This window comes from Labrus mixtus, chromosome 12 (assembly GCF_963584025.1).
Source record: "Labrus mixtus chromosome 12, fLabMix1.1, whole genome shotgun sequence".
Lineage (NCBI taxonomy): Eukaryota > Metazoa > Chordata > Actinopteri > Labriformes > Labridae > Labrus > Labrus mixtus.
In genome coordinates, this window is record NC_083623.1 from 10024272 (window position 1) to 10045891 (window position 21620).

Consider the following 21620-nt stretch of genomic DNA (forward strand, 5'->3'; position numbering starts at 1 on the left):
GACGAATGAGTTCCTTTTTATCAGTGGTACAAAAGATCATTCTTAGGTAAACCTGCTTTCTTTGTTTTGGTGTTCAAGCTGCTGAGGCATTAAACCAAAATACTTGAACTTCATAAATAAAATGGTGTGTGAAAGACTTCAAATAGATCTGACAAGTCATTTCATTTAAAATATGTTTCACTGAGTACTTCACCAATTTTTGTCTTTTTTACTTTGCTGCCAGTATCACCTTGAGGATGGGATTCATTTGACGTGTTGACAAAGGGGAGAACACATTTTACCCGCAATACAATGGCACCAACACTTGATCACTTAATCATACAAAGCCCAGATTCAATGTTAGAATAAAAGTTGTAATATTCATTTCAATTCAGAAGGGCTTTACTGGGATGGGAAACTTACATTTGCATTGCTAAAGTGAAAATAACACTAAATTAAGTACAATAAAAGAATAACAAATTAAACATGTAATAAATCTGTGCAGGAATGTAGTATTAACAAGCGTGTAGACAAACTGAAGTTTCAGGGGAAACTCAAAATATAAAGAGAATGTAGGTTCACAATTTACCAATTAAAAGATCTTTAGTAACCTGTGTTTGGACAGAAAACAGAACTTGGAGATGCAAAACTGTTAAAAAAGAATCCAATCATGTCATTCTCAGACTTTTTGTACAGACTTATTTGAAGCTTAGATTGTTAATAGTTTCAGCCTGTCATTTTAAAATAAGGAGACATTTTTAAGCTGTCATGACTGATCTATCCTGTTTCATTCAGTTACTCTTTTCAAAGATTGCAGGGAGAAGAGACTGGGGGATAAAGGGTTGGACTCAAGCTCTGGACTGAAGCCTTACCACAGGGCCAAACCTGCACCCTATCAGTGACTATTTTTGGTCAAGTTCAAGACAAAACAACTCCAAGATGGGGATTATCCTGGACAGTCTTAATGCTACAGATTCCAACAGAAATAATTTCAGAAACAACAAAATTCCCATGAACCTGGTCTTCAGGTAGGGGAGGATATTTGACCAGGCAAATCTGGAAATGTTTAAAGATAAATACATCCTCACTTAACCCCAGAGTCTTAAAAGTTCAAGTACAGTGTAGGCCATATTTTGGATCAAGTCCTCAGGACACTTAGAGCTACTAGGGGAGAGCAAGTACACAATGGAAACAGCTTTCCCAAAACCTCAGGGCCTATGCAGACATTCATTACAGTTACTCAGCTTTCCAACCTTCAATTACATGTAATATACTTATCATTGATCTTGTATGCATGCAGAGCTGAGGACTTTAATTGTTCAGTATTGACCTAATCATTTTCTTGAATATGTGTAGCTAACATAATTTGAACAGAAGTTACTTCGATATATTATGAATTTATTATATTTATTTTAAGTGTTTGTTGCTGTTGTAGTTATTGTTTTTTCTTCAGAATTTTTAAGTTTCTTTTTTTCCCCCTTTGTCACTTTAAGCCCTGTTGCTATATTAATGAAGTCCTTTCATGCAGGGATCAAAAACGAAGTAACCAAAGAGTTAAGAACACTTTCTTTATTTTCAGAGTTTTGAATCATTTAAACAGAATGATGGGTCCAGAGGAGAGCTGTCTGTGATGTTCGGAGTCTGTACTTCTTTTTTCTGGAAACAAGAAGAGTGTTAATCAGTGTCTGCACATGGACTTCAAAACATTTCACTCTTATGTAAAGCACTGAAACTCACGTCTTTTTACTCCTTTAATCCCTTGATGCCTGGAGGTATTCTCTTCTGCAGTTTGCACACACTGTCCTCCGCAGGATCCATCAGCTCGGCTGTCTACATCACAAATCACTGCATCACAGTGGACATAAATCTGTGGACCGAGATGGATTTATTAAGCAGAGCAACATGCAGCTGACCAAGAGCTGGCTCATTTTGACTCCATTTGTACCTCGTCTTTCAGAACTGCTTCATCTCGAGTGAAGGTGAACATCTTTATGGAGAAGCGTTTGACGTGGGATGGGATTGTAATCCTGGAGTCGCTCACAACAGGGTGGAAGAGTGTGACATAGCTGTCATCATGATTCTCACAGCTAGTAGAAGTAGAGAAGTTGAACGCATCATAGCAGCTTTTTAACCCATGAATATGGGATTTAATTTGGTATTTGCATCTCTTTCAAATATCACAAAAACAGGACAGTCAGTATGGAAACCTGTCCAATCCCCAAGCACTGGATTGGTATTTGCATCTGTAAGAACACAGCATTGTGTAACTGTTGAAGTACTTAAACAAGTGTAAAAAGTAAGAGTTTCTGGCTCAAGTTTTTAAATGAAAATAAAACAGACAAGTAGACTCTGGGGGCATTGTTAGTGCTTGCACCCCATGTACAGAGGCTGTAGTCCTCTAAGTGGGCAGCCCAGGTTAAATCCAACCTGTGCCTCCTTTCCTGCATGTCATGCCCCACTCGCTCCCTGATCTGACTCATCTCTACAAAAAATAAATCTTAAAAGTATCTGGGTTGTGATGACTCATTTATTTGAACAAAGAACTTTTCAGTAACATTTTTCCCTGTCATTATGAAATTGACAAGTATAGGTTCTGACATGCAATCAACAAAGATTTTAAACAACTCAGTGCTTAATGTTTTACACTTCTCAAGTTCCCCACATTGATGACAGCACATGTCTGATGTCTTTTTTTAATACCCTGTCATAAGCAAATTTCCCCCAGGGCATACATTTTGCAAAGTAACTAAAGAGGTTTTGTTATGCAGTACATTACCTATCCACAATAATGTCCCAGCTAGGCAGAGACAGCCTGTCTTCATGCAGCGTGGCCCAACAGTTCTCCAGGCTGAGGTCCAACTGCGGGTCATTCGACTTCATCAGCTCCACCTCGAAAAACAGAGGCTCTCTCAAAACACCGACCACTGGAAAATCGTCCGCTTTGTAGAAGAGCTTGTATGAAGAATCTGGAGAAGAAGACAGTAAAGTGTTAATGCACCTACTATGGAACAAGATGAGCAATTTCAATTTAGTCAAATTCAGTTTTACCATGAGCTAGCTTCATTTGCACCAGCAGCTGGCCTAAACCGATCTCTGCTGCAGGCTCATTGCTTCCGGGTTTGTAGTTGAATGCAACGCTCTGAGTGCCATTGACCATATAGTAGCAGGAAATGGTTTGCCTAGAGAATATGTAGAAGTGTGCTTAACTTCAAGAAACACAACATCAGATGGTTCATGAGGATAAAACAGAGGAACAGTCCACCTACTTGTAATCGGGATCAATTGGTGATGTGTTGGCTACTCCTTGGTTGTAGTTTTGCTTCTTGTCGTCATTATTGTAGTAGAGGCCAATCTCGTTTTCATACAGCATGTAGTTGCCCAAGAACTGAAATTTTTTTGCATTAACACATTTGTAAAATGGTGCTTTAATATCTAGAATTTAGTTTTCATTGAACTTACGGTTCTGGTGGTCCCACAGGAATCAACGCTGAAGGAGAAATATGCAAAGCGATCGTCGCTAAACGTCGGTTTGCACGAGTCATCCCTGAGAGTCAGCAAACTGGGGTTTAGGTTGGGAACCGATTCCACCTTGACAGCCAGAGCGGTCATGGTTCCATTTGAGTAGCACTCTAAAGAGAAAATATATCATGAACATGTTCTTTTATCTATTAGGAGAGCAGAATACACTAGAAGTCGCAACATCTTACCGGTTGTCGTCGTCGGGAAGTTGCAGGCCAGGTAAAGATCCGCCAGCACCCAGTTGTTGATCGGATCGAAAAGCAGCATGTCAAGCCTGGCTCTGAGTGAATCTGATGTCAGTTGCTGTAAGATGAAATAAGTTACCCAAAGCAGACATGTAATGTTGACATTTTCCAGTATGTACCCCTACCTCGAACGTTGTGCCCTTGGCAGTGTACGGCACTATCAGGCTGAAGTGTGTGCCGTTCTCGTGATACCTGTAGTCTTCAGCCAAATCAGCAGTAAGTTGTCGCGGTCCAACCATGGTCTCGAAGTTGAGTCCTTGGTTTCCATATGCCACACTGATGTAAAACAAGTTCTCGTCGCAGTTGCCAGTGACCGTTGGTAGCACTAAAACCAAATGAGATTTTCTTACAAATTATTTCCGTTGGGTAAAAGCCTCGATGGTAAGTCAATCAAGTCAATGAGCTCACCAACATCCTGCAGAGTTGCCTGTACATCCACTGGATGGGCAAATGGCGTTCCTTCAGGCAGAATGATGAACCCAAAGACCAGAGGGAGGAAGTAGTTTGTAACCAAGGGCTCAGGATTCTGTAGTAATCAGGAAAAAAAGCTCAGATATGCCACTGAAAGCAAGACAAAAAGCAGACCAAACACTGGCTAAAGGGAGTAAGATTTTGCATACGTGTTGTACGACAACATCAGCGTCAAAGGACACTTTCAGAGAGTAGCTCTTGGTTCCATTGGGGAAGCTGTGCTCATGGACAGTAAATCCTCTTCCATTGCATTCCTCAACAGTGAGCACCCCAGTGGAGAATGTGATGTTCGTCAACACCACATCATGAAGGAAGGTTCCTACGTGTACCATGAACACGCGGTCCTCTGGGACAGTATCTGAACGAGAAAAAAGGGATGGTTAACCACGTCCTAGAGCTTGAAATTAAGAAGTCTGGCAGCTAAGAAATGGGACTCACTGTCTTTGAAGTGGGGAGGTCGGGGCATCAACGGGGTGGTAATGGGGAACAAAACCTTATATCTGGTGTCCTCTTGGGTGCTGTCGGCCCTCCACAGCACCTCCAGCATGGGCTCCACAGAGTATGTGATGTGGTACTGGTAATCTGGGGCATGGCTCTGCAATTATTCATGGCATTTCAATAAAACATGCAAATGGACCAGTGACTGAAATCTTGCATATGGAATCTAGAGACTTCCTCAAACCTTGTAGTAACCATCGGGTGAGCCCACTGGGATCACAATGATGATGTGGTAGTCTGTAGTGCTTAGTGTGTACCCCAGTTTGGCCATCTGAGATTTATCCAGCCGCTGCCCATTGATACCCATGTGCATTTCTATGATTTTAAAGGCACCGTCTATCAGAGGAGTCACTTTGCGAGGCACGTGCCAAGAGATTCCATCCTCGGTGAAGAGGACGCCACCTGTTACCAAAGAAGACTGTTAAGTTCACTGTCCAACAACCCATTTGTTGCATTTTATGTTACTTGAGACTCACCTGTGGGACAAGCTGCTGCCAAGTTTATCACATTCAGACCATGGGGCACTTTGTAGTAAGCGCTCACCCTGAAAACTTCCATTGGGACTCTAGCCACCTAAATATAGAGTATACAATGACTTATACAAGGAGGAAAAAACCCAATTAAAATACGAGTGCCGAGCAGTTTTGCTTACATCCTCCGAGTAAGTCTCGGCTGTGTTGTACGGGCTTCGCACAACCAGGCGGCTGGAAGTCATCATGGCACCATAGCCAGCTTGTTCAGCCTCCTTCAGCACCATAGACACTGGCTCGGGAGCATAAAAAGTCATCTTCCAGATACCAGAGGCCTTGAAGGGAGAAAAATACACAATTATTTCAATTGAAGAGTTGCCAAATGGTGCAATTATTGTAATGTAATGAATTAATGTTTTTACTTCAGGGACAGTGTTCATCTTTGAGTTGTCTTCCTGAGTTTCCCCCTGAGCGTCAGCATCAGGTGTAGCAATGAAGTTTGACACCTTTCATAAAAAATAAAAATAAAAGAGAGCGAAAAGGAAATGGTGCTTTAATTTGTCACCACAAATAAGATGGTAGCAAGTATTAAGTTGAAGTGACATACTTCCATGAAGTTCCGGTCGCAGAGAATCTCTCTAGAGGCCCATCGAGTGTAGCTGCAGGCCTGCGTCACATCATGACTAACCACGTCTGAAGGACTCTCGCTGTACATTTTGAGTCTCAGGCCAATGTTAAATGTTGTATCGTCCTTGAAAGAAAAGTACAAATGGAAGTGCATGAGGTGAGAAATTAACAATGAAACCATCTAGGAAATAAGAGTTAAAAAGAGCAATTTGTTAAGTTCGAGGTTCAAGCTACATCTGTCTGTTCCATCTAGGTAAAGTTAATATCCGAGGACCGTTCAGCATTTATCAGGGACATTCAGTACTTTTAGTTGCAGACTTGCATATCTCTGTCTTTTATGGAAATGCAACATGTCTTTTAACTGGTCTGTAGACTAGAAAAGCTGAAATTACAACCCTCATTGAAGTTTTGGTTTCAAGTGGTAACTTTTCAGAGAAACGCTGGTATTTATGGACCAAATACACATTGATGACAGAAAAACCACAACAATGTCCCGAAAAATTCTCATTGAAAGACTCCAGTAGGTCATACTTTGTTGTCCACGTAGCAGGCCATCAGTGAGGTATAAATTCTGGTGTTGCCCCACGGGTCAGACTCCATGCTGTAGCCACACTGAGCAGCCAGGTTGGGTGTCAACACAATTTGATTGGTGCCATCTGGAAATAAAAAAAGGAAAACTTGACTGGGATCACCTCTTCCAGTGATTAACCAATCTGCTCAGTGAAAGCGGATTTCACACTCACTGAGGGCTTCCACCTCGAGCTGGTTTCCCACTGCGAGCGCTTTGTCCAACGACAGCCTCATGACATTCCCCACACAGTCAGACTTTAATCCACTGTCTGTTTGAAGAAAAGGCTGAGGTTACATTACTTAAAACGGTGATTTATGGAAACTTATTCCATATGAATGAAGCCTTACTTGAGTGCAACTTTTGCTTCGTATTTGGCCTTGCTTGCCCCAGGATGGTAACTGCAGCCAGCAAGTTCCATAACAAACTTAAACAAAAAACCCAACATTTAGTAACATTAAAACAATGAAACAGTCACAAAGAAACATTTAACTAAACTTACATGTTCCCAAGTCGCCTCATGTTGCAGTCTCAATACAGCCAAAGGGAAAAAAAACCTGCAGGAATCCAGTCACTATCAGAAATTGGCACTGAAACGCCAGCACACACCAACCAAAAAACCAACTCTGAAGTGAAGGGATAACTGCTTAACTGAGCATTCCCCAGGTGTTTTTTATATCCCTAATGACACTGCACAGGTGAGGCTCATCAGTGATGCTCCACCCACCTCACATGTAGTTTTGTATGAGAGAGATGTATGAGGGCAGAAAACAGCACAATCAAAACTTGTATCATTTAAATAATTTATTGCTCGTGACAAAAATATATACATACATACATACATACACATTAGATTTTTGGAAAAATCCATGCAGCAGTGGGTCAAGTAAACCTTTTCAGAAGCTGTCCGGAACAAAACTACTTTTAAGTTTTGTGTCTCCGATTCATGAAAAACAATCTAAAAAAAAATTGGTGTACACACAAACGTCATGATCACGTTGATCTACCCTGAGAATGATCACGTCAGAGATGGTTTTTTTTAGGGGGAAATGATTGTGTAAAGCATTGTGTTATAACAGCTACCTAAGCATGTACGGCCAGATTTCAAACTTATATCAAATATTCTGTTATCTCGATAAATTACTGGACATTCGAGATTCATTAATAAGCCAGAATTTGCAGTAGCTGTTAATAGTTCTCTTTAGAGAAAAACATTTTGATAAAATGAGGGCTTCCATCGAAATAATATGTCTGAAATGATTATGGCAGACGGTACAAGGTGCAGTGAATCAAACCTTTGAGTAAACTAAACAAAAAACCAAAGGATATAGGTTTAATTCGTTTTATATATGGTTTGAAAATAACAGTGATCGTCTCTGCAATTCCTGCCAGCTCAAAGCTACTTGGTGTTTCTGCTCAAACAGGCGTACATTTTATTATAATGTGTGAAGTTGTAGTACAACTGATTTCTCTTGAATTACACCGTCTTACAAAAAGACTAAAAGCTCCTTCAAGCAACTTTGTGACAATTGTGGCGCCCCGATAGACAAAGTGGTATCTTTTATCTTCCGCTGATCTTGTACTGCCCATGTGTAAGGAGTGTTTACTGATGGAACAAAATCAGATTTAAACACGTCACTCACTGTGCATCTGTGTCAACAAAAGTTGTTTCCTGAAGTGTGCCGTAACTCACCTGTCTGACAGCAACCCAGATAAAGAGGTTACATAAGGAGGTACTGAGCTTGTCGCTGATGGTCATGTTCGCTTATGTAGGTCTTAAAGAGACATCAGTGTTACTAAAAGTCTATTTCATAACAATCTAAAAACTTCTCACGGGAGCTACATTTTGTGTCAAAGGTTCAATATAAGACAGAGAATGTGTTCCTCTGCAGCTGAGAGCCTCCTGTATCATTACTCTATGTGAGCAGTTAATTAGGGTTTGTTTTATATCCACTAAACTAATCCAGTGTTTTTATTACTCACAGTAAAACACAAGCTCATCATTTTACCTGCTAAGCTGGAAGTCTCTCAGTCTGCACCGTGTAGTTTCAGACTTGCACAGTGACATCAATCCAGGTAAATGTCTCAGCTCATCCAGTAAGACGTCCATTTCTACATGAGGCCGAGCTGGTTTTTTCCAGAAGAAGACGCAGGCCGCCATCGAGTGTTGTTAAAATGATCATGTGGTTTTCAAAGGTGTGATTGCAAACTGTTTATAATAGTTTATGCCTCACTTTAGAGGACTTTCCACAATGATATCTTTAAAAAAAACAAAAACTGCTCATTCTCAGATAAAAAAAAAACCAACATATTATGTGACACAACTGGACAGTAATCAGCGTTAACTGACAATTAGCATCGTCTCACATTTCAGGATATATAAACAAGCACTCTGCAGTGTATGCGTTTGTCAGTATCCTCTGTTGATTTTGTCCTGCTGGTCCAGAAGTGTCTGTTGCAGGCTCACTTTTGCATCTTCAAAATCTGGATTAATCTTTAAAGCTTGCTGGAAGTCACTCTTAGCGTCATCAAAGAAACCTGTCAGATTAAAACAAAGGGTGAAAACATAGTAAGTGTTCTTGTGATTTGTCATAGTATGCAAAAAGAGTTTGGCTGGAGTCAGCAGTTCTGTTTTCTGGGCAGCATTAGTAAAGTAAACGCACAGCTCCATCTAGTGTAGTAGGAAGGAACACACACAGAGGATCATCACATATAACCTCACGACAGTCCCAACAGCAACTGTAACAAATACACTGAATGAACCAGGATTTATTTGAACAAGATGCACCTTGATTGTGTTGTGTTTTCATATAGGGGCGCTGGTGGCGCAGTGGTTAGTGCGCTCGCCCCATGTATGGAGGCTGTCGTCTCAAGTGGGCGGCCCGGGCTCGCCTCCCACCTGTGGCCTCTCTCCCTGATTTCAGACTCTATCCACTGTCCTATCTATCCATTAAAGGCACAAAAAACCCAAAAATAAATCTTTAATTTATTATTTAATTAATATTTTTGAGGAAAATGTGTTTGCTAATATACTGTATATTTGAGTGTTTTTGGTTCTTTGTAATGTGACTTTGAACCGTCCAAATTTTGATTTCATAGCCATGACTTAACTAGACGGTCCCACCATTAACCAAACTTACAGATTTGTTTATATAGGGGGAAAGTGCTAATAAGGTCTTGGGCAATAATGTGGGTGATAAAACAGCTTCAATACCTTAACTAGAGGATTAGCTCATTCTCTCCAATTCTTCTGTAGAGATAATGAACACTTTTAAAACTGAATAAAAAACATACTCCCTCATTGGTGTGAGAGTGGTTGTAGAGTTGACCTGTATTTTTCATTTAGAGTAACAAGGTCATTCAGCCTGTGATTATAAAAATATGAGTAATATGAGAGTTTTTTTGAGTATTTCAAGTTGAAATTGAATAAATAATGAGACAAAAATGGCAAAATATCGCAGCACAGCATGAGTTTAGAATTTATGACAGAAAAGTTGTCTCAGTTGTGTTTTTGCAGGATCCTTACCTAATCTATAGTGGATGAGCCCTCTGTTGTAGAAAGGCGTTTCAAAACTGCTGTCAACTTTTATTGCGGAAGTGTAGTCCTCTACTGCTTCATGAAAATCCACCCGGAGATACTTTATTTGTCCGCGGTTGTTAAAGGCAGTGGCCAGATTACTCGCTTCACATTCCCTGCGGAGATATCACAGTTAAATAGTCTGATATAAAACATTTGGTAAAGGTTAGTGACACTGAAGAAAGAAAAAGATATGTAAACGTTTGTGACCAGCTGAGGAGAAGGCGAGTCACGGATTTGACAGGGTTACAAAATGTGTTGTAACACTACCTAGCTCAGCTAATGACTTTAGCACGTTTTTACTCTTCCACAAAGGATAACGGGTACCTGTGCTGTGAGCAGGAAGAGATAAACTTCGTGAACAGTTCCTCCGCCTGTTTGTAATTTTGTTTTTTGAACTCGGACTGAGCATGTTCAAGTATTTTGGTGTATTTGTCCTCCATGGTTCAAATTCTGCTTGGTTTGTTTGTTTTTTTTTCACCTGCGGATGTGACGTCAAAAACATGACGTCCAATCATGATTGAGTGCGTCCTTAGTGGGCGTGGCGTATCGACATATTAAAATCATAGTCTGTAATAGATAAATGCTTGATTTGTTTAAAATTAATAGGAGTATATGGAAGCCCATTTCCGCCAGTTAAAAAAATGAAAATGAAAATAATAAAGTCAAAATTATGAGATAAAAAGTCAGTCAATGCTACGTACATTTTTTTTACATTTCGACTTTATTATCTCATAATTATGACTTTTTTAATGTAACCTTTTACTCAAACAACGAAAAACTTTTTCCTATTCATAAATAGGCAATATTTTAATTTGCCTAAATTTCTGTTATTGTGTGTGGAACAACAGTTTTTTAATATTATTGATTTTAGTTTTGAATTCTTGTCATTTTTATTAATTTGTAGAATTGTAACAAAAATAAACATTTGTTAAAACTAACAGATTTGTTGTTATTACAACTGCAAGAGTCAGACTTGAATCAGATCATTTTAAAACAAGGCCGTTATCAATGCAAGTACTGTGTGGATGCAATTCAAAAATAGTTTGATTTACACATTTGATCAGCAAAAAGCTTTTTTTAAGTTGAAAATGGATTTGCATTTCATGTATTTCAGTGAAAGGATGTCCCGGGGTTACAGACTCAAACATATGTTGCTGCAGTTCAAGGACAATATTGACACTTGCTGCAGTAAATATACAACAAGAAGGAAGCTTATAACCAAACTGGTGAGAAAATTTCAAACAATCTCCAAGGTCATAAAGTCAACAGCCTTGGTAAAAAACGACACCTTAAGGAAGTAGAGGTCACTATAGCTATGCACAGGCTTCCCTTTTGTGGCCCATTTACCTCCAGACTGTGTGGACCAGTGGAAATAGATCAAACAGAGACCAGTTTGACCCGGAGAAAAAATATTTAGCACACTGCCTTTTGAGACTGCTGAGAAAATCGCAATAACATACAACCTGGGGGTATAGGTTAGCTGCGGGCCTTTACATTGCATGGATCAGGAAGTACCTCCATCCAAAAACCTTAGGAACTTATATACATGTTCCCACACACATTCAACACTGCACCGACCCTCCTACTTTCAAATCACTTATCAAAACTCACCTCTTTAAACAAGCTTTTAATGTATGATTGTGATGTATTTTCTGTTTTCTGTAGTTTACCTTTATGTTGTTATCTTTATGATTTGTTTGTAATACTGCGATGTCCGTTAGTCTGTCCTTCTGTGCTATTCTTTATGTGTTAACCATTGTAAAATGTCTTTGAGTTTTTAAAAGCGCTTATAAATAAAATGCATTATTATTATTTATTATCAAGGAAGCACACAGTCAGCCATTAAGTGTAAGAAAGTCTTCAAAGATTTATTTTGGCATGTCAACGTCTAATCCCAAAGTATTTACTCCTACCTTCAGCAGCTCCTCTTGCTCCTTTAAAGTTGCTGTTTGCCGACAGAATCAACACAAAGTATTAAAGTCCACTTTGGCAGAGCAGAACCAGGCCTAACATCCATTACAGACCCTAATCCAAAGGGGTCCTCTCCTCAAACAGAACCGAGCCCTTATTACTTCTTACTATGTATTGCTGTAATGGTGCATTTTTGTATCTCGACATCATTGTAAAAGGGAAACCTCAGTGCTGGTTGACCTGGTGCTCTTTCTTGGGTCCCAAAGGAGGACAAAAAGCAGCATTGCAACCGAGCACATATAAGTATGGCAGTGTATTTCTGGAATGTGTTTCTTTTTTTGTGTGTCTTTACATCAAACAGGTAAGCTGGTTGTTCCTCGCACAAGGCTAAAAACCAAAGGAGACTGTGCCTTTGAGGTTGTGGCATCTAAACTTTTGAACTGTCTTGCCCCGAGAGCCTTGACCTCTGTGGACACTTTTAAAAAAGCAGCTAAATACCCATCGGTTCAGACTTGCCTTTGTTTGATCCGTCTGCATTTGATTTTACGTGACTGTTTGTATTCTGTTTTTGTTTTATTGTGAAGCAGTTTGTGACGTCTGCTCTTGAAAGGTGCTATATAAATAAACTTTTACTTACTTACTCGCTTCATCAGTCTAACATCCAACCTTTCTCGTCTTATCGTGCAACTTTTCAAGTATTACGCTAAACCACCTTTTCTCTAATCAGAGATGGTGTTGTGTTTGTGTAAAGTTGTCATTGAATGTAATGTTTTTATGAAATGCAGTTTACTAAATGTTGTTCTGAAATGTTGTTTTCTTTTTGGACTGTCACTTTTGTGCAACCGCTCGTGTTTACTTAAACCTTCCTCGACACAGGGGAAGTCTTTAGTGAGGTTTTTTTTTGTGGGGGGGGGGGGATTGTCCAGTGTATAAAACGTCTGCCCCTTATACTCGTACAAAAACACAGTTATTGATGAAATAGTCGACTGTGACGCTGTTCTGAGATATTGTTGAAAGTTTCCCTGCCTGACGGGGACTCTATGCACTAAAGTTTATGTGTCTTTTTCCACTTCTCGGAGGTGTGTGAGTCTCATTCATCTTCTTTTCTTGAAACACTGGTGGGCTCACCTCTCTGACCGGACGTGTGTGTGTGTGTGTGTGTGTGTGTGTGTGTGTGTGGTAACCATGAAAGCCCCTGAAATAGCAAACAAACATAAAACAGCTGTCTGGTTAAAGGAAGTCTGACCAGACTCGGGGTAAACGTTGACGTGTTGACTCTCTGCCTCACACAGACGGAGCAGACAGTGGAGCTCTGTTATTCAGGCAAATATGCCAGAGGTTGCACCGTGACCCCGTCTGTTGATGTTTTTTTTCTTTGCTATAATGAAGGTGTCAAATAGACATGAGGGTGATAACAGGGAAGACACAGATGGGGTGTAGGTGAGGTTTTTTTTGTTTTTTTTTTACATATATTATATATATATATATATATTACCATCCAAAACAGATATATTTAGAGCTTTCATACATATTTGACTTTAATCCAGCTTTATAGTAAAAGGGTTAAAAGGGTTTAAAGTGTATGTATGGAGGCTGTCGTCTCAAGCGGATGGCCCAGGTTCACCTCCCACCTGTGGCCCCCCTCCCGCATGTCATTCCCCACTCTCTCGCCCTGATTTACGACTCTATCCACTGTCCTGTCTATCCACTAAAGGAACAAAAAGCCCAAAAATAAAATCTTCAATTTTTTTTTTAAAAGGGTTAAAAGTCAAGTACTGATCGTCCCCTGACCTCACATATCAGAAGGATTTGAATGTTTTTGAGAAGCAGGAGTAAATTATAACACATTGTTAATAGAAATGTCAGAGCCCGACTATCATATTTACCTTTCTATATTGACACAGAAATACATACCAGACATTAAAACTTACAGTTACATAAGAAAGATGGATATAATGCCTCTTTGTATCTACAGAAACACATTTTAGATGGTATGTTGAATCTCCCAAATACATTCAAGTGCCCAGCAATATTTTCTTCTCTCAGAGGACCCCTACAAAGCTACTCAAAGTATTTAATAAAAAAAACATGGGAATATGTATTTATAAGTTTTTAAGGGGTCGACAAGAATGATCAGAAATAAAGTAGGCCGTAGTAAAGACAAAAAAAAGTTTCTTCTTCACATACAAATACATTTGAACATCTTTAATAGGTGAAAGTTTCTGCTATTAGAAGTAAAAAGTTAAAACTAAGCAAGACTAAATTAGATTTAGTCTTTATCATTTTTAAAGCAATAGACATTTAATGAATCCACTTCCTGTTATTTCCTCTCTACAAAGTGCTCGTCTTGTAAGTAGCTGGTTCTAATTGTTTTTCACAATGAATGCATGGGGCATGACATGCATGTATATTACAGAGTGATATTTCTACTGATGTTAGCTGTGGTGTGGTCAGCTTATGGAACTGGCCCCTCTAAATCTGACCCACACCAAATTAGGGTGTGGGGGACATAAATTCAAACTTCATCCATGTACGACTGTGTTGCACCAGACGGCTAGTCATTATGTGATGATGACTTTTTAATTACATGTTATTTTTGAGACTTGATAGAATGAAATGTTAAAGAATGATTTATTGCAGTTCTGTTGTGTTACTTTTTTTTAATCAAAACACCTTTACAAATGAATGAAAAAGAATATAATACATTACAGTTGGACATACATGGTTGGTAAATGCTATCTGGACACATATTATCAGTATAACCGTGTAGATAAAAACAGAAAAGAAAAGCAAAAACAAATGTTTTCTTTTATTTATTATTTCGTTTTATTGTCCGATTCCTGTGGTCACATTTTCTTAACAAGGATGTTTGGACATATAAGTTTAACATTCATCATCCATAACACACAATACAACTTGTAACAATATAAATCTTCATAGTTAAAACTACAACAGAGATTATATGATAAAGAGAATATGCAAACATATGACATACAGTTAACTGATAATTGGTTAAATGCTCAGAGCATGAAGTCATTCTTCAATTATAATATGTTACTGAATATAGCTTATATGACAAAACTACTATATACAATATAGAACAAATAGTACAAAACATATACATGCAACATTACAAAAGAAATGGAAATAATGCTCTTATTCTTGGGTTCATTATTTTACATCACGTTACTCAAATAGTGTAGGTTGCCTTTACAGCAGTTTCAAAACATTTCATTTAATATTAATAAAAAACATAATGAACTGTATACATTTTAACTCTTTACTCAAGAGTCAATAACTTGAGGCTTGAGCATGACACCATCTGAGGTTGATGTCCAATCCGGTCGTGATGGGAGAGTGGATAACAGGAAGCAAACCATCTAGCTGTCCCTGCAGGAAGTAAATAAACAAAAGGTCAAAGTGAACGGTTGATAGAAGGTCATTTAACTACAAAACATCCCAGAGAGAAAGCTGTCGACACCTACCATTACGTCCAGCTTTAAGCACGGCCCACCGTGTTCTCCAGATGCTCTATTCTCCCAGACACAGCGACCAGTGAGATCAGTCAAGGAAACACATTTACAGGAACACTTAAATGAAAAACGGGTGGTATATGTCTCTTTAAACATATACACGACATGCTGGTAGGAATAAGTGACCTCAGTGAAATGTGCTGCAGAAAATGTGTTCCATCTGAAACAACAGGAAGGATATGTTTGGCTGTGAGCTGCTCGATGGCAGCCTGCGTCTTCTTCTGGAAAACCAGCCTGGCTTCACATTTACAGGGATCCACCACCACCTCCACCTTCACCTCTTTCCCCAGGAGAAAGACATTTCACATCAGAGTGGCAAGATCATGTAGAGAGCACACACAGAAAAAACACCCACTTTACTTTTTCCAACTGGGATGGAAAAGAAGTAAAGCTTGAACAAAAAAGAAGCACATTGGGAAACACATTTATCAACAAAAAAGAAGATGTAAAGAATCAAATTTGATAATATTACCTGATAATTGTCCAACAAATGCTACAGTCAACAGAGAATAATAGCAAAGTCATGCATCAGTTTGAGGTGACGTTATGAAGCCAAACACACACTGTACATTTCTTTTTGAGCATCAATATCAAAAAACACATCAACATTTGCTGCAAAAATCTATACAGTACACCCTTACGTTTCAGGGAACATGTTTTCTTGTCTGCATTCAAGATAAAACCATCCCGGCACTGGCAGTAATAGGAGGCATTGCTGTTGACACAAATGTGTTGGCAGTCATTTCCCATGGCACAGGGGTCCAAACCTGCAATAAGACGGGGATAAAAACAGGGTATTAAAACGGTTTCATGTGCTAGCATACAACATAGTACAAATAGGTAGTTAGTTGAAGGTAAGGTGTGCTCTGCAAATTGCAAACATCTACTTAACCTCTATTTCTAATGGAGGATAAATGCAAAAATATGTTCTATTTTTCAATGCTGCAGCCAGTTTTGGTTCCAATTTTAATACATTGTTTTGCCTGTTCAAGTTCAATAAATGATACTCGCAAGCTCTTCTTCTGCGTTTGTGCTCGACCACATGTTATTTGTAGTGGAGAACTTCAGCCTTCACCACATCTCAGCCAAGGTGATTTTGCAAACTGCTTAGGGTCACTGTGTGTTGGACAACACACAGAAACCTTGAGTACAACAGCAAAGACAGTAACATGGACAAGTTATTTCACAAGATAAGACAAACGTCGGACTGATTCTGAAACATTGGAAATATGTTACAAAAATGGCATAGTGCCTTATAACTGATTGCACAACATATGAACAGTCATCAATAGGCCTTTAAATCTTTGCTTTAAAAAATGAAGCTGAAAGTTTAGGGCTGTGTGGCCCCAAGACTTTACCCTTGTTTAGTTTGGCAACTACACGAGCAGGTTCTAGTGCCGACATCTGCAGTCCATGTGGGGGTTGAGAGCATCTGGTATTTCCCTCATATTTCAAAGTTTATAATTCACCAATAACAAAGTAACTGATCCGAACTGTGCAGCAAAACCCCCCTGTAGACTGTAGGTGCCCCTTACCGAGGAACTAGAACTAGGGTTAATGGTGGGAAAAGGGTCTCGTGGGTCTCTTTGTCCTACCGCACAGCGTCTCCCTGAACTTGGAGGTGAGTTTCTCAATAACGCCGTAGGTCTCCACGTAGAAGACGTGGTCCTCCAGGGGGATGCTCGCCATCTGCTGCAGGGAGCGCATGTCGGCACGGTCAACGCCCACAGCGTAGATCTCGATGCCTGAAGCCCGAGCTGCTGCGGACACTTCCTCCACCTGGTCCTGGGGTCTCCCGTCTGTCACGATGATTCCCACCTTGGAGATGTTCCTGGAGCGCGGCCGGGCTCCGGACTGCTCTGTGAAGGCTTCATTCATGGCCGTCTTGATGGCGAGGCCGGTCATGGTGCCAGCCGCCAGGGGTTCAATGCGGGAGATGGCTTTCTTCATGTCGGGTTTGTTGCCATAGTCTTTGAGCAGGAACTCGATCTTCACCGTGCTGGCATAGTTGACCACAGCCACTCTGGTGGCCTCTCCGCCCACGTCCAAGGTATCAACCATGTCGGCCAGGAATATCTTCACCTTCTCAAACTCAACAGGACGCACACTGCGAGAGCTGTCGATGATGAAGACCAGGTCCAGGGGACGGCTCCTGCACTGAGAGTCTGTCTCTGGTGATCAACCAAACCATAGCAGATTAAGTCCAGTTCATTATTCAAGCTTGTTTCACTGTCACAGTTAGAGGGGCGAAGTTAACATTCAGGAACAAAACACAGGACACTTAGGGATGCACAATATACGCTCCAAAGGTGACACAAGGACAGTATTGTGCATCACTGCAGTGGTCAAATGAAAGTTTGTAGTTCTACTGAAATTATACAGTATGCCATAGTTTGTACTGTGTCATTTCAGTGTCATCAGACTTTTTCCATTTTCATCACTTGTATCCTTTTTTTCCCCCATTATCTTGAAAGAAAAGGATGCTCGATGCCCACACATAAAGAGTGACATCCCACCTGAAGTTGGAGACAGTGGTAGGACCCCACAACACAAATCACATACACACACGCTGCACAACTAAACTACATTTCTGCTGTTTAGTTAAAAATAGTGACTCTGCTCGTAATTTGCACAAATAGATCAGTTCAAGCTTGGTCTCATTTAAAGCTTGAAACTCATATTTCAAAGTTATTTCAAGTTTTAGCTCAAATTCTTGAGACATGTAAATTCAGACTTTGTTCAGACTTTGGATGGATTGAAATAAGCACCTTACACCTCAAGCCGCCACAAATGTATTGCAAAAGGCAGCGTGTTACCCCATGCAATCCCTATGTGGCCTATTTACACTTCAGCTGGTGTAAAATAAAATAATAATAACAAATAAAATAAACAAGACAGTTGTAAGAAAGATTGAATTTCCACTTTTTCCACTACTCAAAAACTGAAACAATTGAATTCTTCATTAAAAAAAGTCATTGTATGTAAAGACATTGTTTCCACATTTAATTTCTCTAAAATAAATCTTACATGTACAGCTGGATGTTAAAGTGGTTTTATCTGGATGAAAGCATATATATGAGATATATATATGAGACGATGATCGTTCCTTACTTCCTTACCTCTTAAAAAAATAGAATTTGTTTATTTCACAAAAGGGTTGACTTATTTCTTTACTTAAAACAATGATTGGCTTTGGTGGTGTTTCTTTTCTTTGTATTCTTTTTGATGGTAAAACAAACAGATCTAACGTGGTAAGCATTGAGGAGCAGTGTTTGGGTTGGAAAGCAAACCTAACTGGTAATATTTCTACCTGTCTCCACAGGACTGACGGTGGTGATGAAGCCGCTTTGGGTACTGACCGGTTGCGTCACAGGAGCGGTGGTCTCCACAGTGGTCACCAACACTGGCATGACGGTTGTCAGCGGTGCCTCTGTAGTTTCTGGCTGAGTTGGCAGCACTGTTGGCTCTGGTAGAGTTGGAGGGATTGTGGGGGGGAGTAGCACAGGTGGTGTTGGTACTGTTGGGTCTGACTTTTCTGGGCATGGACCTTTTACTTTGTAGTGGAAATGGCCTTTGAGCCTTTGATGAGGATGGCGTGATACAGGTGGAGATAAACCTTTGTATATGTGGTGCATGTGTGGTAACACTGGCCCTTTAAATCTGTGGTGATAGCGGGGCATGGGGACTGAAGGTCTGTGGTAAGTCACTGGAGGAGATAGAGGAAGGGGTTGGAACAATACCGGTGGAGGGATCCTGGGTGGCTGGTAGTGGTAGTGATACCCTCCTCTATACGTGTAGTCACTTCTGTGAACTACAGGCCCACCAGAAAGGAGAAGTGATAGAAAACATTAGTAGGATGAAAGCAGGTAAACTGGAAAGTTGTGTTGAAATAAACAACTTTTGCTTTCTTGAGACACAGACAAATTATTAGTTGAAGCATGAGTGTAAGTTCAGCCAGCTGGTGTGTTTGCAACAAGCTGGATTATCCTGTCGAGTGCTTGTGAAACATCCAGTAAAGATTTAAATTTTTCATGCATTTCTTTTTCCAGAGCAGAGTAAAACTCTGGCATTACACTGCTGGATAAATACCGTTTAATAAATCATTGTTTAAACCAGCAATGTCCTTATGAATGATATCTTTAATGTCAAGAAGACTGAATTAAAATGACTTGTCTGCAATATATTCTGCAAATCCTTATTGTAGAAAAAGATCTCTACTGTTCACTGTTAATGGAAAGCAGCTTATTCAAGTCAAAAGTCAAATTTCTATACCACATTTAAAACAATATTTGGTATGAAATGCCACACAATCAATCACACATAACTGATTTAATGAGCCATTCGCAGTTTCACTGTACCGGCCAAGTTTAACACTTCCATCCCTTTAACCTCACTTATACTTTATACTTTAACTTGATTACATTACACAGGGAAAGGTTCTACTTTTTCCTCCACTTATTTTTAGAATAAGGTTGCACAAAGGCAAGCTCATACAGAATGATTCATTTTTTCCAACTAAACTACCAAAAATTAAATAATGAAGTGAGCACATCCACTTTGAATGTGTATCTATAGCCTGAAACTATACAATGAAAAAAAATGACAGTTTTGACAATATCTACTTTGAATTCTGTTTGCATTTTAGAGGTTCACAAGTTTTAAAACTAAAAAAAAAAAAAAAAAAATACAACGACAATACTCAATTACAAGTACAGGTCTTGCATTGCAAATCGTCTATTGACTTTTCTCAACTATTTTTTTGTGAAACAGGTAGTAACTCTAACGTATGTAACGTTGGAAACCACGTACAGGTAAATATTGTTCTTGAAGCCAATCGTGCATTTTCAATGTATTTTTGCAAAACGCTAAAATAAACTTATTATAGGCTACACTGTGCTTATGTTAACCCTAAATTTGAAAAGTCACCAGAATCCACGACTGTCATGTGAAATAAGTGGAGTAAAAAAATACAGATTTTTTTTTAATGTAGTGACGCATAAATATAAAGTGACATTCATGTAGGTGTATACCTTAAAACTGTAGCAGTAGGCCTGGCATAATTGAGGAAATGTGTCTTCCATATCTAGCTACAACTTTGTTTTAGAAAACTAAACAGTGTTTTCAGTGACACTTACTTGCTGGGTTGATGGTCCTGAATGGTGGTCTGCCATTAAGTCTGCTCTGTGCGTGGCTCTGTGCGGCCAACAGGTGAGGGTCTCCTGCACTGAGGTGGTACGTGGCCCTCACGTCAGACAGCAGCAGTGAGCCGCAGTACAAGAGGCTCCATAGGAAAGACTTCATCATATCTGCTCTCAGGGTCCTCATGGTGTGATCTGCTCTCCGGGGTGACTGTCAGCCTCACAGGGTCTTGTACAACTCAGTGGGGGTCTTACCGCCTCCATATATGAGGGGCTGCCGGTGCAACGCGTCAAACCGTTCGGCCAATCCAGAGCCGGGACATGACCTGCAGGTCACGGTGTGGAAAACCATTCAGAGGACCACAAAGGGACATTACAGCCCTTATTAGCCTACTCAGTTACAAGTTTATTTTTCTTCTTATTCGTCCCGTTTTAATATTTCTTACTTGCAAAGCTGCAGCCTACACTATAGTTAGATTAGTAACATTTCATTCATTAATACCTATTGTTTTAGTGCGCTAAATAAGTTATTCCCCCTGAGGTTTAAAGGTGTTAAGAGACTTTCCACAAAGTATCAGCTGGAGTAAAAGTGAAGTCTAATTTAAAAAGGTTGAGACTAAAGATGCTGGAATCAGCTTACCCTACAGCTGTACACTTCAAATCACAGGATGTGTATCACCTATAATAGCTTTTTTTTAAAAAACAAATTAAGTAAAAAACCTGTCCTCACTAGTAAATTAAGGTCCTTCTATGTCAAGGCATTAAATCAGAGGTTGGTGGTTGAGCCTCACTAGTTACTTTTTGATCTTGTCAATAATGTGAGTCATTCGGCTAAATCAAGCGTTTATGTTACCAAAAATCAGCAATCAGCCATTTCTTTTAACATTTCATTCATCCTCATTGATGAATGATTTATTGTTTGAGAATCATATTGTTCTGAATTCCAAATTTGATTTAACAGTTTCATCAAAATCTATATAAAAATCTAGTAGTACTAGTTTAAGCCAGCATCGATGAGGTCTTACCTGTCAAAAAAACAAAAAACCCACAATTTAAGAATTTAAAAAAAATAAAAATCAGC

General features: G+C 39.5%; 3 protein-coding genes across 9 annotated transcripts; all 3 read right to left on the reverse strand.

Annotated features, from left to right (window-relative positions):
* Nucleotides 1-1538: 1538 nt before the first annotated feature.
* LOC132984874 (uncharacterized) lies at nt 1539-7043 on the reverse strand. Its single transcript, XM_061051886.1, has 21 exons — nt 6880-7043; nt 6728-6810; nt 6553-6648; nt 6341-6465; nt 5790-5933; nt 5605-5688; nt 5365-5517; nt 5189-5285; nt 4897-5114; nt 4653-4809; nt 4364-4572; nt 4152-4269; nt 3869-4068; nt 3687-3801; nt 3439-3608; nt 3246-3364; nt 3028-3158; nt 2756-2945; nt 1925-2066; nt 1717-1846; nt 1539-1635 (listed from the first exon to the last, which is right to left on the reverse strand). Exons 1-21 carry the CDS (start codon nt 6897-6899, stop codon nt 1568-1570), a joined length of 2769 nt encoding a protein of 922 aa, XP_060907869.1. The 5' UTR covers nt 6900-7043; the 3' UTR covers nt 1539-1567.
* Nucleotides 7044-7696: 653 nt separating this feature from the next.
* Nucleotides 7697-10455, reverse strand: ttc32 (tetratricopeptide repeat domain 32). The gene is made up of 3 exons (XM_061051888.1): nt 10282-10455; nt 9904-10070; nt 7697-8915 (listed from the first exon to the last, which is right to left on the reverse strand). Exons 1-3 carry the CDS (start codon nt 10395-10397, stop codon nt 8788-8790), a joined length of 411 nt encoding a protein of 136 aa, XP_060907871.1. The 5' UTR covers nt 10398-10455; the 3' UTR covers nt 7697-8787.
* A 4215-nt stretch (nt 10456-14670) lies between these two features.
* Nucleotides 14671-20764, reverse strand: matn3a (matrilin 3a). Of its 7 annotated transcripts, XM_061051889.1 has the most exons (8): nt 20537-20756; nt 18712-19212; nt 16997-17572; nt 16043-16168; nt 15874-15894; nt 15583-15681; nt 15354-15423; nt 14671-15258 (listed from the first exon to the last, which is right to left on the reverse strand). In XM_061051889.1, the coding sequence occupies exons 1-7, from the start codon at nt 20724-20726 to the stop codon at nt 15368-15370; spliced, it is 1569 nt and encodes a 522-aa protein (XP_060907872.1). In that variant the 5' UTR covers nt 20727-20756; the 3' UTR covers nt 14671-15258; nt 15354-15367. The 7 variants fall into 7 exon arrangements, with proteins under 7 accessions (XP_060907872.1, XP_060907877.1, XP_060907873.1 ...); XM_061051894.1 differs by lacking the exon at nt 16997-17572 and having other exon boundaries at nt 20537-20764; XM_061051890.1 differs by lacking the exon at nt 15874-15894.
* Nucleotides 20765-21620: the final 856 nt, after the last annotated feature.

Excerpts from the sequence above, each read along its gene's own strand:
- LOC132984874 (XM_061051886.1), bottom strand. The coding sequence starts at position 6,899 with ATGAGGCGACTTGGGAACAT. Across the intron at positions 5,934-6,340 it reads CCTGCTACGTGGACAACAAA|GACGATACAACATTTAACAT; the intron begins GTATGACCTACT and ends TTTTCTTTCAAG. Across the intron at positions 5,689-5,789 it reads GCGACCGGAACTTCATGGAA|GTGTCAAACTTCATTGCTAC; the intron begins GTATGTCACTTC and ends TTTTTATGAAAG.
- matn3a (XM_061051889.1), bottom strand. The coding sequence starts at position 20,726 with ATGAGGACCCTGAGAGCAGATATGATGAAGTCTTTCCTATGGAGCCTC. Across the intron at positions 16,169-16,996 it reads GTTCAGGGAGACGCTGTGCG|GTTTGGACCCCTGTGCCATG; the intron begins GTAGGACAAAGA and ends GTCTTATTGCAG. Across the intron at positions 15,424-15,582 it reads CGAGCAGCTCACAGCCAAAC|TGGTCGCTGTGTCTGGGAGA; the intron begins ATATCCTTCCTG and ends GACTGATCTCAC.
- ttc32 (XM_061051888.1), bottom strand. The coding sequence starts at position 10,397 with ATGGAGGACAAATACACCAAAATACTTGAACATGCTCAGTCCGAGTTC. Across the intron at positions 10,071-10,281 it reads TCTTCCTGCTCACAGCACAG|GGAATGTGAAGCGAGTAATC; the intron begins GTACCCGTTATC and ends ATATCTCCGCAG. Across the intron at positions 8,916-9,903 it reads GCTCATCCACTATAGATTAG|GTTTCTTTGATGACGCTAAG; the intron begins GTAAGGATCCTG and ends TTAATCTGACAG.